General features: G+C 45.8%; 1 protein-coding gene across 3 annotated transcripts in view; it reads right to left on the bottom strand.

The window, feature by feature from the left end:
• Positions 1-14,373, bottom strand: part of PDS5A (PDS5 cohesin associated factor A) — a 97,250-nt gene that overhangs the window by 70,575 nt on the left and 12,302 nt on the right. For all 3 annotated transcript variants that reach the window (XR_009246305.1, XR_009246306.1, XM_012931430.3), the window contains exons 3-4: positions 2,522-2,725; positions 271-357 (exon numbers count right to left, since the gene is read on the bottom strand). Coding sequence is in view for 1 of the 3 variants with exons in the window: in XM_012931430.3 (XP_012786884.1) it covers positions 271-357; positions 2,522-2,725 (291 nt within the window). In the remaining 2 variants the exon portion in view is untranslated. The remainder of the gene's footprint in view (positions 1-270; positions 358-2,521; positions 2,726-14,373) is intronic.

Genomic DNA, 14,373 nt, shown 5'->3' with positions numbered 1-14,373 from the left:
TACACCTTAAAATATAAGGAACAATGAAAAATATGTATTTAGATAAGAGAAAAAAGATGAAAGTAAAAGCTTTAATTTCAATAATTTATAGAATATATTTTTTTGAAAGAATGAGGAACAATAAAGATTGACTTGTCCTTTGGAAACATAAAGAGGATCTTATAAGTGGGTTTTGTATAAAATGAAGCTTTATCTTATATTACGAAACTGCAAAGAATATGCAACAAAAAATGTGGTATTTAGTGAATAAAGTATGGAATTTTTTTTTACCTCTAATAAATAAAAGTATCTATTAAACTGCGGACTCTTTGTATCCTCCAAACCTTTTAATTGTCTGGTAATGAACAAAAATATATCCTGTTAAAAAATAAATAAAATATATTAATTTAGATAATATACTTTTCAATTTTTTATAATACTAACAGTTTGTAAATCACTACAATAAAAGAAAATTCTCCTTTATGTTCAAGTCTGAGGCCTAATCCATTTTTCAATTCTCATATTCTTTGGAATTAAGAGAGATGGGTCTTGTGGTTTAATCAGTGAAGTCATTGCTTGGGATGCCTAAACCCCATACTGGAACGCAGCTTCAAGTCCTAGCTCGTTCTCTTCCAATCCAGGGGGAGGCAGCAGATGATGGCTCAAGTACCTGGGATCCTTTCCCTCACAAAAGAGACATAGGTGAGCTCCTCCTTCACAGCTTCCACCTGGCCCAGCCCTGGCTGCAGTGTGCATCTGGGGGGGGAACCAGGGCTTCCTGTCTCAAACTCTCTACCTCTCGCTCAGTCTTTAAAATAAATAAATCTTTAAAAATTTGTGATTTCTACAAATATTTAAGCATTTTCTTTCAAAAAGGACATGGGGTTCTGTATCTACTATATTACCTTTACTTCCACTTCACTATCTTCACCCTGCACTGTGGCAAACAATTATCCTCATTTTTAAAAGCTGGATGTGCATCTTTCCATCCCTAGATCTGACACGTAACTCCTCATTTTCAGCACTTAGTTACAGATTTTATGTGGGACCGTGAGGTTGCGTGGAACAGATTGGCCCAAGGGTCATATTCTTAAAAATTACAGTTCTGTTTCTTAATAAGCTGTATTTAGATAGATTAAAAACAGTATTAATTTGGTATAAAATGATTTCTGGACTATTACAGTCTCCATATTTGCAGTGAAAAAATTCCCAGACCCTCTAATGGATGCCTGAAAATGCAGACAGTAGTAAATCCTATACTTCCACTTTTTCCTGTACATACCAAAATTCATAAATCAGGAATATCAAGAGATTAACAAAAATATAATAATAAACTGTAATAAGTTTGTACTCCTTGTAACCACTATGAAGTAATAAGGACTACTTAAACACAAGCACTGAAATATTTCATAGTCGACTAAGATAACTACTAAGCGCTAATGGATGGGTGGTACAATGAACTTAAAATTTCTATCTAGAAATTTACATTTAACACTTTCAGAGAGCAGGTACCTGAAACAATAGCATGCAAAACCATTGAATAAGGTGACAGTCAATTGTGTTTAAAAGAGTTAGGGTCATAAATAGCAAATATACACACAAAGAAAGTTGTGTGGTGCACCAGGTTTAGCTGTCCTCACACAAGCACCAACTCGCTGTTCCACTTCTAAGTGGCCTGGGGAAAGCAATAGAAGATGGCCCAAGTACTTGGGTCCTTCCTTCCTTTTCTGTTACTCTTTCAAATAAATACATCTTTAAAAAGCAAATCAAAACAGACTCTTAGGCTAGCAGTTAAAATGGCGTGTAAGGTACTTGCACACCATACTGGAGTGCCTGGGTTTGATACCAGTCTCAGGCTCCTGTCACCAGCTTTCTGCTTATGCAAATGCTATGGCACAGCAGTGACAGCTCAAGTAAGTAGGTCCCTGTCTTCCACATGGGAAATCAGCACTGAGTTACTAACTCCAGCTTCATTCTTAGCCCATCCCCAGCAGGGATTTGAAGAGTGAAACAGCAGACAGCAGCGCTCTCTGTGTGTACCGTTCTGCCTCTCAAATAAATGAAAGTTTAAAACAAAATGAACAAAAAAAGCGGCCAAAAATATTAGTATTTGTAAAAAGTAAGATACCTAGAGATATGACATCAGCCAAAAAGAGGATTATTTCTCACTTAGCATAAAGGCAAAATCACCATAAGAATGTAGTTTGCATGCTAACTTGCAAGACTAATAGTGTGAATTTTTTGCTATATTACTACTTTAAACATTGTTGCATACACTATGTATCCCTGGAATAGTCACCTGAGCCTTGTGATGGATTAGCCTAAGGCTAAGGCAGAGCAGAGATTTCACTTTGATAAACACCTGTCAGTTCTTTGTAACAATGTCAAGGCATTTTGGTTGATACTCAATAAATACTAACTGAATACTTAGTTTTACAACTTAAGACATAATCTTAAAATGGTAAGACTAATACACAACCCATATTTGTAAGCATAAGCTATAAAAACAAAAGCAACATTACTTTGACAAAATTATATTTACCTTAAGTTTATCATGAGAAGTATATGGAGCTTCTGGGGCATAGATTCGAAAGATGTCAGCCAGACAACATGCTACAAGCAGACGCACATCTTTATTGGGGTTCCTGAGGAAGAATTCAGATGCAAGATGCAAGGCTAGTGGGAGATACTGCTGCTTCTCATCTTCTGAATCCTGATCCATATCCATAAAGGTTTTTACTACCATCTGGAAAGATGCATACAAGAACAATATAACTAATACCTAGTACTCACAAAGCAGCAGAATACATATATTTATCATCTCCATTTTTATACAGACTAGCAGTTACTATCAAGTTTCACAAACGCCTAAAAAATCTTCATTTACAAATGTGGGGAAAAATGGTAAGCATGAAGTGTATACTCTAAATCAAATCTGTAAGTATCAGATATTGGAGACCAGCATGATAGCCTAGTGGTTAAATCCTCACCTTGCATGCACCAAGATCCCATATGGGCACCGGTTCCATTCCTGGCTGCACTACTTCCCTTCCAGCTCCCTGCATGAGCTGTGGCCTGGGAAAGCGGTGCACGACAGCCCAAAGTCTTGGGACCTTGCAACCATGTGGAAGACCTGGAAGAAGCTCCTGGCTCCTGATCAGCCCATATCTGGCCCTTGCTGCCACTTGGAGAGTAAATCAGCAGACTGAAGATTTTTCTGTCTCCTTTTCTCTGTAATTCTGACTTTCCAATTGAAAAAATAAATCTTTTAAAAAATATATAACATTTTGGACTACTCATAGACATTCCACCTGCATTAGCTCCAGATTTATGCATCTTATTTTTTTTAAAGATTTATTTATTTTTATTACAAAGTCAGACATACAGAGAAGAGGAGAGACAAAGAGGAAGATCTTCCTTCCAATGATTCACTCCCCAAGTGAGCACAACAGGCCGGTGCCGCGCCAATCCGAAGCCGGGAACCAGAAACCTCTTCCAGGTCTCCCATGTGGGTGCAGGGTCCCAAGGCATTGGGCCGTCCTCGACTGCTTTCCCAGGCCACAAGCAGGGAGCTGGATGGGAAGTGGAGCTGCCGGGATTAGAACCGGCACCCATATGGGATCCCAGGGCTTTCAAGGCGAGGACTTCAGCTGCTAGGCCATGCCACCAGGCTCTATGCATCTTATTTTGAGTTACAAGTTACTGGTCCCTTGTATACAACTAAACTCACTTGATACTTAACATCATTAATTATGCTTCACTTCATTTTTACACTCAAAGCTGGCTTGTTCAGGTTCCTTGAACCTGCTAGCTCATTTCATAATTTAATGGGTCTTGTATCTCACAAAGCCATGTGTAATGTAATTTTAATGTAACTGTTATGTCTGATTAAAAGCTTTAATTATAGGGGCCAGCATTGTTGTACAACAGGTTAAGCTGCCACCTACAATGCCAACATCCCATAAAGGGAATTAGTTCTAGTCCCAGCAGCTACAGTTATCATCTGATTGCATGCCAACATGCCTAAAAAGGCAGCAAAGATGGTCCAAGAACTAGGGTCCCTTGAACGCACAAGGGAAACTTGATGCAAATCTAGGCTCCTGGCTTCAGCCTGGTCCAGCCCCCAGTATTGAGGCCATCTGTGGAGTGATGAGTTGAAGACCGATTCTTTCAAACAACAAATGATTTTTTTTTTTTAAAAAGGCACTTTAATTATAACTTCTGTTGCTGTTTATGGTTAGATAATTAAATGCTAATTTGTTAACATCCAGGCAAGTCAATGGCAAAGGCTCAAGAAGTTGGGCCATCTTTCATTGTCTACTTTCCGACAGGTTATCAGGAGGGGAAGCTGAACTGGAAGCGAAGTAGAGGAAACTGAAATGGGTGCTGCTTCAGATGCCAGTCCACAAGCAGTGGCTTACCCCCTGTGCTACAATGTTGCCCCCGTAATACTTTATTCACAGGTATTCCACAGTAATACCTTCATACCTTCAAAAATTCTTCTCTAATCGTATTTTAATATGCCATGACGTCAAATACTGAAGCTATACTTCCATTTCCAAGTTTTAAAATCATGAACCAAATGTTTAATTTTATCATGTATTTTGACACTCTACGATGACATTTTCTCCCGAAATTTTTAACGCAGTAAATTCCATTATTTGACTTTTTTTTTAAAGTTTATTCTTTTTTAGGTTTCAGGAAGAACAAAGACCAGACTCAGACAGAGTGAGCATCTCCTACCTACCAGTTGACTTTTCAAATGTCCCCAACAAACAGACTGGGTCAAAGCCACGAGTCAAGAAACATACCACATTTGGCAGAGATTAATATGGGTGGCAGAGATTAAATACTTTAGTCAGAAAGCTGGCATGGACAGGGCACAGGGACCTAACTCAGGTACTTCAGACAAGCAATGTGGACATACAAGTAGCAGCATAACCTATAGTCCCCACTAACTTCTTTTTTTTTTAAGATTTTATTTGATTTTTGTTGCAAGGCAGATACAGAGAGAAGGAGAGGGAGAGGAAGATCTTCCTACTGCTGCTTCACTCTCCAAGCGACAGGAAGAGCTGGAGCAGAGCCAACCTGAAGCCAGGAGCCAAGGAGCTTCTTTTGGGTTTCCCACACAGGTGCAGGGTGCCAAGGCTTTGGGCCGTCCTCAACTGCTTTCTCAGGTGACCAGCAGGGAGCTGGATGGGAGGTGGAGCTGCCGGGATTAGAACTAGAGCCCATATGGGATATTCAAGTTTATAGAAATATAATTTAACCGGCCCGGCGGCGTGGCCTAGCGGCTAAAATCCTCGCCTTGAAAGCCCCGGGATCCCATATGGGCGCCGGTTCTAATCCCAGCAGCTCCACTTCCCATCCAGCTCCCTGCTTGTGGCCTGGGAAAGCAGTCGAGGACGGCCCAATGCATTGGGACACTGCACCCGCATGGGAGACCCGGAAGAGGTTCCAGGTTCCCGGCTTCAGATCGGCGTGCATCGGCCCGTTGCGGCTCACTTGGGGAGTGAATCATCGGACGGAAGATCTTCCTCTCTGTCTCTCCTCCTCTGTGTATATCTGGCTGTAATAAAATGAATAAATCTTTAAAAAAAAAAAGAGATATAATTTAACTCCAAGTTCACATTCCTAAAACAAGGTTAATTTAGTCATAATACTTTCATATAGCCCTGCATTTTACTTATCAATATGATGTTTCCTTTTGAAATAATTTGCACATATAATATACATGCTAATGGGCCCGGTGCCATGGCCTAACGGCTAGTTCTCGCCTTGAACATGTTCCGGGATCCCATATGTGCGCTGGTTCTAATCCCAGAAGCTCCACTTCCTATCCAGCTCCCTGCCTGTGGCCTGGGAAAGCAGTTGAGGACAGCCCAAAGCCTTGGGATCCTGCACCCACGTGGGAGACCCAGAAGCAGCTCCCTGGCTCCTGGCTTCGGATTGGCACAGCACTGGCTGTTGCGGCCACTTGGGGAGTCAATCATCGGATGGAAGACATTTCTGTCTCTCCTCCTCTCTGTATGCATCTGACTTTGCAATAAAAATAAATAAATCTTTAAAAAAAGCTACAACAATATACATGCCGCTGAAATGCACACGTAAAACATTAAAGTGGGCCCGGCGGCGTGGCCTAGCAGTTGAAGTCCTTGCCTTGAACGCGCCAGGATCCCATATGGATGCCAGTTCTAATTCTAGCAGCCCCACTTCCCATCCAGCTCCCTGCTTATGGCCTGGGAAAGCAGTCGAGGACGGCCCAATGCCTTGGGGCCCTGCACCTGCATGGGAGACCTGGAAGAGGTTCCTGGCTCCTGGCTTTGGATCGGCGCGGCACCAGCCGTTGTGCTCACTTGGGGAGTGAATCATTGGAAGGAAGATCTTCCTCTCTGTCTCTCCTCCTCTCTGTGTATCTGACTTTGTAATAAAAATAAATAAATCTTTAAAAAAAAAGTTAAAGTACTAAGTTTTGTGCTTTGTACATCTTTTAGAATTTTTAAAACCAGCAATTGGAAGATATTTCTGTGTGTAGGTGTAAATATGCCTTCCAAATAAAAAATAATACATCTTCAAGCAAATTACAAGGTAGAAAAAGGTAGGAAAATTTAATGAAATCCTCAAGAAAGCCTCTGAGCTCATGATACCCATGTTTGTTTCATTTGTACAGCAGAGATCCACACTGAGAGTTCACTGAACCCAACCAGTGGGTTCACTCTCCCAATGTTTGCAATGGCTGGGGTGATACGGCTCGGAAGCAGAACCACAACCTAGGTCTCCCGTGTGGGGAACAGGAACCCCCAACGCTGTGGCCCAGGCTCTGCAGGAGCGGGAAGCTGAGCCGTCGAGCAGGAGCAGCAGCCATTAAGCAAACACTGGCATCTGAAGTGGGATGCAGGCACTTTTTCATGTAAGATTTATTTATTTATTTTAAAAGGCGGACTCAAAGTTAGAGAGACAGGGAGAGACAGAAGGAGAAAGAGAAAACGAAAGAGATTTTCAATCCACTGATTAATCCTCCAAAGGCTTCAATGACCTGAGCTGTGCTAGTATAGGGCCAGGAGCTTGGAGCTCCTTCCAGGCCTCTCATGTGAGTGCAAGAGCTCAAGCACTTGGGCCATCTTTGACAGCTTTTCCACGTCATTAATAGGGAACTGGCTCAGGTCGTGGAATGACCAGAATGCAATCAGTGCCCATACAAGATACCAGCACTACATTTTGGGAGCAATGCATGTGTGCCCTGCCCTAAGATGGTGCCGAGGCCATTCCTCCTCTTAGAGCTTGGCGGTAAACAGGTTTCGGGAAGTGTCTTCTGATTGGCCCGTAGCCGCATGCCTGGCGTGTGTGCTGCGCGTGATCAGAGTTATGATTGGCGTGCCTGCCGCGTGCATCTGTGACCTTTAAGCTGATTGGATTAGGATTGTACATAAGCGGTGGGGGTTCCAGGAAGAAGGACAGGAAGAAGAGACGAAGACGAAGACGGACGGACAGAGACGGAGGACAGGGCACGACTGGGACAGACGGACAGAAGAAGACTGGGGGTGACGAGGAGACTGGGGAATGAAGGAAGAGAAAGGGAAGAAGGAAGAAGTTGAGTCAATCGGCTGGGAAACGGACTGGGTGGAAGAATAAAGTGCCTCTTGAAACAGAGCCTGGAGTATCGGGTGATTTCTTCCGCAAGACGGAAGACCCCATAACTACAGGCAACTAAACATATCATACCACAAAGCCAACCCCCTACTGATGCAAGCCTCTTAACCACTAGGTTAAACATCTGCTCCATGACCACTGATACTGACATGAAGTCAGCCATACCACATACATGCCGCTGTCAGCAACTGCATCACACCTGTGAAGCTGGGTTGACTGCTGAGATTATGCCCAAGACAAGTGGATCACTGATGACTATCCTGTAAGTGATCTTTATCAAGGGCAATCATACCACTAAAGAAGATACATTAGAAGTGCTTAACATGATGGGGACATACACACAAAGGAAACACTTAACCTATGGGAAGTACCAAAAAAAAAAAAAACAACCCCACCTCATTCTGTTTGGAGCATAAAAGGTAATGACAAGTGCCCAACAATGATCCCACGAACTACTAATTCTTAGAGGTTCAGAAACACATGGCAAAGCTAAGTCCTTGTGTTTTTGGTCAAGATACATAATACAGTCAGTCCTGAATGCCTTACTACCCAGATAAAAATAGGGCCTGGGATGTAGAAGAGACAGTCTAAACCAGATCTACAGCCATTTTCTAATAGTGTCAAGGCCAATGCATGTTCCAGAGCCTAACCCAGCAGTTTCTCCTACCCACAGTAAAACCTAAAGCACTTTAACTTTGTATTTGAAGAGAACATTCACCCTTTTAAGAAATGGTAGTGGTTTGGGCCTGGTGCGGTAGCCTAGCAGCTAAAGTCCTCGCCTTGAACGCACCAGGATCCCATATGGGCGCTGGTTCTAATCCCGGCCGCTCCACTTCCCATCCAGCTCCCTGCTTGTGGCCTAGGAAAGCAACAGAGGATGACTCAAAGCTTTGGAACTCTGCAACCACGATGGAGACCCAGAAACTCCTGGCTCCTGGCTTCGGATCAGCTCAGCTCTGACTGTTGAGCTGCTTGGGGAATGAATCAGCAGATGGAAGATCTTTCCGTCTCTCGTCACTCTGTATAGCTGACTTTGCAATAAACATAAATAAGTCTTTAAAAAAAGTGTTTAATACTAGTTGAATGAGAATGAACACAAATACACCTTGGAATCACTTTTAATCCTCACAATAAAACCAATTCAAATACAATCTTTTTAAAAATGATTTATTTATTAATTTGTTTGAAAGGCAGAATTACATATGGAGAGGGAAGATGGAGAGACAGATCTTCCATCCAACGATTCACTCCCCAAATAGCTGCAAATGGCTGGAGCTAGGCCAGGCTGATGCCAGGAGCTTCCTCTACGTCTCTCATATGGATTCAAGGGTCCAGGGCCTGGGCTATCTCCCAGGCATGCTCACAGGGAGCTTGATTGGGAAGTATAGCAAGCCAGACTAGAACTGATCTAAGGTTGCTGTGAAGGCTCCACTGCCTAATCATCCCTCTGCAAGCACCAGGATCCCATATCGATTCAAGTTTGTTTCCCAGCTGCTCCACTTCCCTTCCAGCTCCCTGCTACTGCCTAGGAAAGCAGCAGAGGACGGCCCAAAGTCTTGGGACCCTGCACCCGCTTAAGACACCCAGAAGCCTCTGCTCTTGGCTTCAGATCTATTTAGCTTTGGCTAATGTGGCCAACTGGGGAGTAAGTGAACAGACAAAAGATCTTTCTGTCTCTCCTCTGTTAATCTGATATCCTTCTCCAATAAAAATAAATCTTAAAAAAAAAAAAAAAAGCACAGTGTGGTAGTCTAGCAGCTAAAGTCCTTGCCTTGCACGCACTGGTTCTAATCCCAGCTGCTCCACTTCCTATCCAACCCCCTGCTTGTGGCCTGGGAAAATAGTGGAGGACAGCCCAAAGCGCTGGGACTCTGCATCCGTGTGCGAGACCGGGGGAGGCTCCGGACTCCTGGCTTCAGATCAGCAGCTTTGGACATTGCATCAGCTTGGGGAGTCAATCAGTGCACGGAACTTTTCTTTCTGGCTCTCCTTCTCTTTGTATATCTGATTGTCCAATAAAAATAAATAAGTCGGTTCGGGCCTTGGGATTCGGGGGCAACTGCCGCTCCTCACAGTGTGGCGGCTGTGGGGGGTGCCCCTGCCGGGTCGGACCCAATGCTGGGGGCTCACGCCAAAGACACTACCGCAAGGCAGTGAACGAGTCCTCGGCCTCATCCAGGACCCAAGAGAGCTCATTCCTCAGGGTAAGTGCACCATGTGGGAACTTGGGAACTGGCTTAAAATTCCTAGCTCCACCCAGCCGCTAATATCTGGCAGCTAGGTGAGTTTGGGAGGGGTTCGGGCCTTGGGATTCGGGGGCAACTGCCACTCCTCACAGTGTGGCGGCTGTGGGGGGTGCCCCTGCCGGGTCGGACCCAATGCTGGGGGCTCACGCCAAAGACACTGCCGCAAGGCAGTGAACGAGTCCTCAGCCTCATCCTGGGCGGCCAGGGTACCAGGTGGTGCCAGGCTCTGCCTGCTGGCCGCCCGGCCGGGAAGCTCTGGGGTAATGGATGTCCGAATTGCTGCTTAGATAGCTCTAGGGTGACCCCACTGTTTCTGGGTTCTGAGTCAATCCTAAAGATTCCCAATCCCAGTAACTCTTCTTTTGGAGAACTTCTAATCACTCAATAATGCTGAGCTTTGAACACCTATAATGCAAAAGATAAACCCCGGATTGTCTAGCAGGATATTTTTTTGCCTGACATGATGTTGGTTCAGGAGACTGGTCACATTAGGCAGGTCCATAATTTTAACTAGCACTCTAGAACCTTATACTGGGGTGGACTCTGTGCAGGATGTGTGGGCCACATCCTGTAGAAAGTTTGGCCCCACTGGTAAACCTAAATTTTAGATGGTTATGGACTAAGCTAGGTGTGACCAAGGAGCCTGCCATCAATCACAGGTAAAGGGATCCACCATAGACTGGACTGGGCAAGGCAGCAGCACCCAAATGTGCATCCTGAATAGGCTGTGGGGTGGGCCGGGCTGCAACATTCACCAGCTCATACAAGGCCAAATGGGAGGCCAGAGTACACCGGGCACTGGCCTAAAAACCAATGGCATGTATGTAAACTGGGCTTGGGAGTGGATCAAGCGGAGGTACTTGGGAAGCTCCCCTGGCGAGTCATAGCTCTCGCTGGTGAACATGCCGTCCAAATCTGGGGGTCAGATTAGCAGGGCATAGTAGCTCCAAAATGTGTAACTTGGTAATGGACCGTAATGTACTGGGCAGGACTGAACAAACCTTTGTTTACAAGCAAAACTAGAAACCAGCATGGAACACAGGTCATACCGAGCTAGGCTCTTGCACCTACTGGTCCCCAGAGCAACCACGGGCAGGTGCATGATTTACAGCTAGGAACAAGCCCAATCGGGGAGGTAACAGGACACCCTAACTAGGTTGAGGTTCCCACCAAGGGGCGTATGTGCTGGAATTGGGGCTGCGTTCTATCTAGGAAACAGTTGCAGTCACCCGAGGCACTAGTGTGGGCTGGGATTGGATGCACCAGGCCAGTTCAGACCCCAACACCATCTGGTGGCATGGAGAACCAGGGGGTAGATGTGGGACTGACTAGGCTGGGTCTCAACCCCCTACTGAGCCATGCGTGAGCTGTATGTGGGTATGGACGAGCCATGGCTGGGCTGAAACATCCAACAACAAGAACCAGAATGGGGTGAAAGCCAGCCAGGAAAAGCCACTGTTCCTGCTAGGGCAGGAGGTGAACTGAGTTGGGTTGGCTCAAGGACCCCATGGCATGCGCAAAACCTGCCTTTGGGAGGGGATCTGATGGAGGAGCCTGGGCAACTCCTCTGGCAGGACACAGTCCCTGCAGGTAAGCGCAAGAAGCATGATAGGAAACAGTCCAGAATAGGCCATGGAAAGTTTCCCACTGGCACACATTCAGCATGGGTCAGGAGCAGACCAGGCTGAATCAGTCCGTATCACCCACTGGCAAATCCGATCACCAGATCAGAGTGTGGGATGAGCCGGGTTTGGTCGCGACAAAACCAGTACACATTATGGAATGCCAGGGCGTGGTTGCCTGTACTGGATATGAATGCAGCACCCAACCAGCACACATGAGATCCAGGAAGGAAGGGAGGGGCAGAACTGGCGGGGGGATTAAGGGGCTGGTTCCCTCGCCGGACAGCTACTCCCAATGGAGAGCGTGGGCTGGGATAGAGACAGACTAGACTATGCAAGGCTACAACACCTGTGCGCTGCATGTGGACTAGATCAGGGAAAAGCCAGGCTGGGCTGATTATTCCTGCTGGTGCAAGCATAAATTAGAGTGGGTGAGGGATGTTTGGGCATAGCCGCAGAAGCTGGCACTGGGGACTAATTCTGTCAAGTCAAATCATAGAACCACCTAAAGAGTGCATAAACCGGGACAGAGAGACCTGGGAGGGAAAAAGTGGGTTCCCCCTTCTTGGGTCACTATTCCCGTGGGAGGGCATGAAGACTGGGACGGGGGCTGGGATGGCTAGATAGAGAGGCACTCAACAACACCCGTGAGGGCTGGATGGTTGAGTTGGTTAGATAGAACTAAGCTTTAATACCCATTGACACGTACAAGAGCCAAATGGGATGGGGGACAGACTGGTCTTCTGCTACACATACTGGCAAACCAGGGTACGGGGCGGGCCTGGTGGGGGTTATTGTGGGTCGCCCCGACTAGGCTGCAGCTCCCACTGGTTTGTGTGAGGGCCGAGTACGTGCTGGGCAGAACCAGACTGGACTGCAACACCCACTGGTTCCAGTGCAACTCGGGACTGAAAACAGAACCAACCCAGCAATTGCAACCACCAGCTGATCGGGGTGATGGACTGTGCCGGGTCCTGTGCTTGCTAGAGCATACAAGAAACTAGTCTGGGAATACCTCAAAGTTTCTTTGGAGATCTCCCCAATCGAACTGCTGGACTCAGAACTCTAATCAAGAAAAGACAGAAGACAGAGCAGATCAATCATTCATCTCAGCTATATGTTGGCAGCGATATATGGGGCAAACGGAGACTTTATGATGGACCATATCAATCAGTGGACGACCTCATCGAGCGAAACTGGCAGCGATTCATAACCGGAGAACTATTAACACCACTCGAGCACATATCTCAGAGCATGCCCCACATCCGGGACTCGGGGTGGGCGGGAAGCTGGGTGGGGCTTCCCCCTCAATATCCCCCTTTACCTCAGATACAAGATGGAAACAATGTGGACATAATAGTATTGCCCACTTCCCTATCCCCCTGAACCTTTTTTTTTTTCTTTTGTTTTTCTTTCTTTAACTGTAATTAACTATGTAAAGATTGTCAACAACACAATAAAATAGATTATAAAAAAAAAATAAAAATAAATAAATAAATAAGTCTTGGGAAAAAAAAATGAAGATTTTAAACTTAATTCTTCCTGAACTCCACTGAATTTTATTTGAGAATTAAACTATTTAATGAACACAAATATTAAGTCATGCTATTAATGATACCTGAAGATTTTCTCAATTAAATTAGTGTTTCATTGCATCTATTTCCACTCAGAGATAACCCACTAGTTCCAGAGTTCTAAAAACAACTAATAATAGTACTACTAGGAGGAGACGTGAGAGAGGAGTTTGGGGAACTCCTTGTCAGGATGCAGTCCCTGCAGATGAGTGCAAGACTCAAGGCCTGGAGCAGCCCAGACCAAGCCAGGTTATAGCACCTGCTGGCCTATGTGTGAGTCAGGTCTGGGGGTAAGTCTGTCTGGGCCAATTCAAAACACCTTCTGGCAGATCTGAGAACCAGGATGGGGTGCAGAACAGGCTGGGTAGGGCCGGGCCACAACACCAGCCAATTCACATTAGGGCTAGGACTGGGGGCTAGCTGGGCTGGGATTGGCTGCAGCACCCACCAGCATGAGGTGTAACAGGGCACAGATCAGGCTAGTCCCACCAGTAAATTCCGAGGTGAGCCGGGCCATGTCAGACTGGGCCACAGCACCCACCAGCACCCATGAGACTCACGAGGGGTGGAAGACCATTAGGGGTCAGCAGAGGCTACCCTGCTGGCTCACTGCTCCCCTGGTGAACATGAGAAATGGAACTAAGGGCAGACCAGGCCAGGCAGGACTACAACACCCACTAACCCGTATGTGAACTGGTTAGGAGGAGAGCCAGGCTGGGTTAACTGACAGTACCCACTGGCACATGCATGAGCCAGACTGGCTGGGCTTTGCTGCAGCATCGGTTGGCAAGTGCTGGGAATGCGGGCAAACTTTGTCCAGCCAGGCTACATAACTCCCCGGAGAGTGCAAGATCCAAGGCTGGGAGTAGGTCCAGTAGGGAAACTGTGCGTACCTCTCTGATAGGCTGTAGTTCCTACTGGAAAGCATGAGAACCAGGGCTGGAGGTGGGCCAGGCCAGACAAATGATGGAACTGCCAGTGAGTGTGGGCTGGTTAATGGGGTCAGTTGAGTTGAACTACCAACACCCACTGGTGTGTATGAGAACTCAATGGGATATATGATAGACTGGACCAGTCTACTGCATATACTGGCAAGCACAAGAACCAGGGCTGGGGGTGGGCCTGGTGGAAGTAATTGGGGGTCACTCCAACCAGGCTGCAGTTCCAATGGTGCATATGAGGTATGAGTGTGCAGTGGGCTATCAGACTAGCTATCACAGAAAGGATGAGAACTGAATATAGAAGACAAAAACTATGTAATTACTTCAGAAAGATCCAAAAACAATTTAATTTTATCACTGA

This window comes from Ochotona princeps, chromosome 11, assembly GCF_030435755.1.
Source record: "Ochotona princeps isolate mOchPri1 chromosome 11, mOchPri1.hap1, whole genome shotgun sequence".
Taxonomy (NCBI): domain Eukaryota; kingdom Metazoa; phylum Chordata; class Mammalia; order Lagomorpha; family Ochotonidae; genus Ochotona; species Ochotona princeps.
Note: the sequence above shows the minus strand (reverse complement) of the source record. Positions and strands in the feature narration are given on the sequence as shown.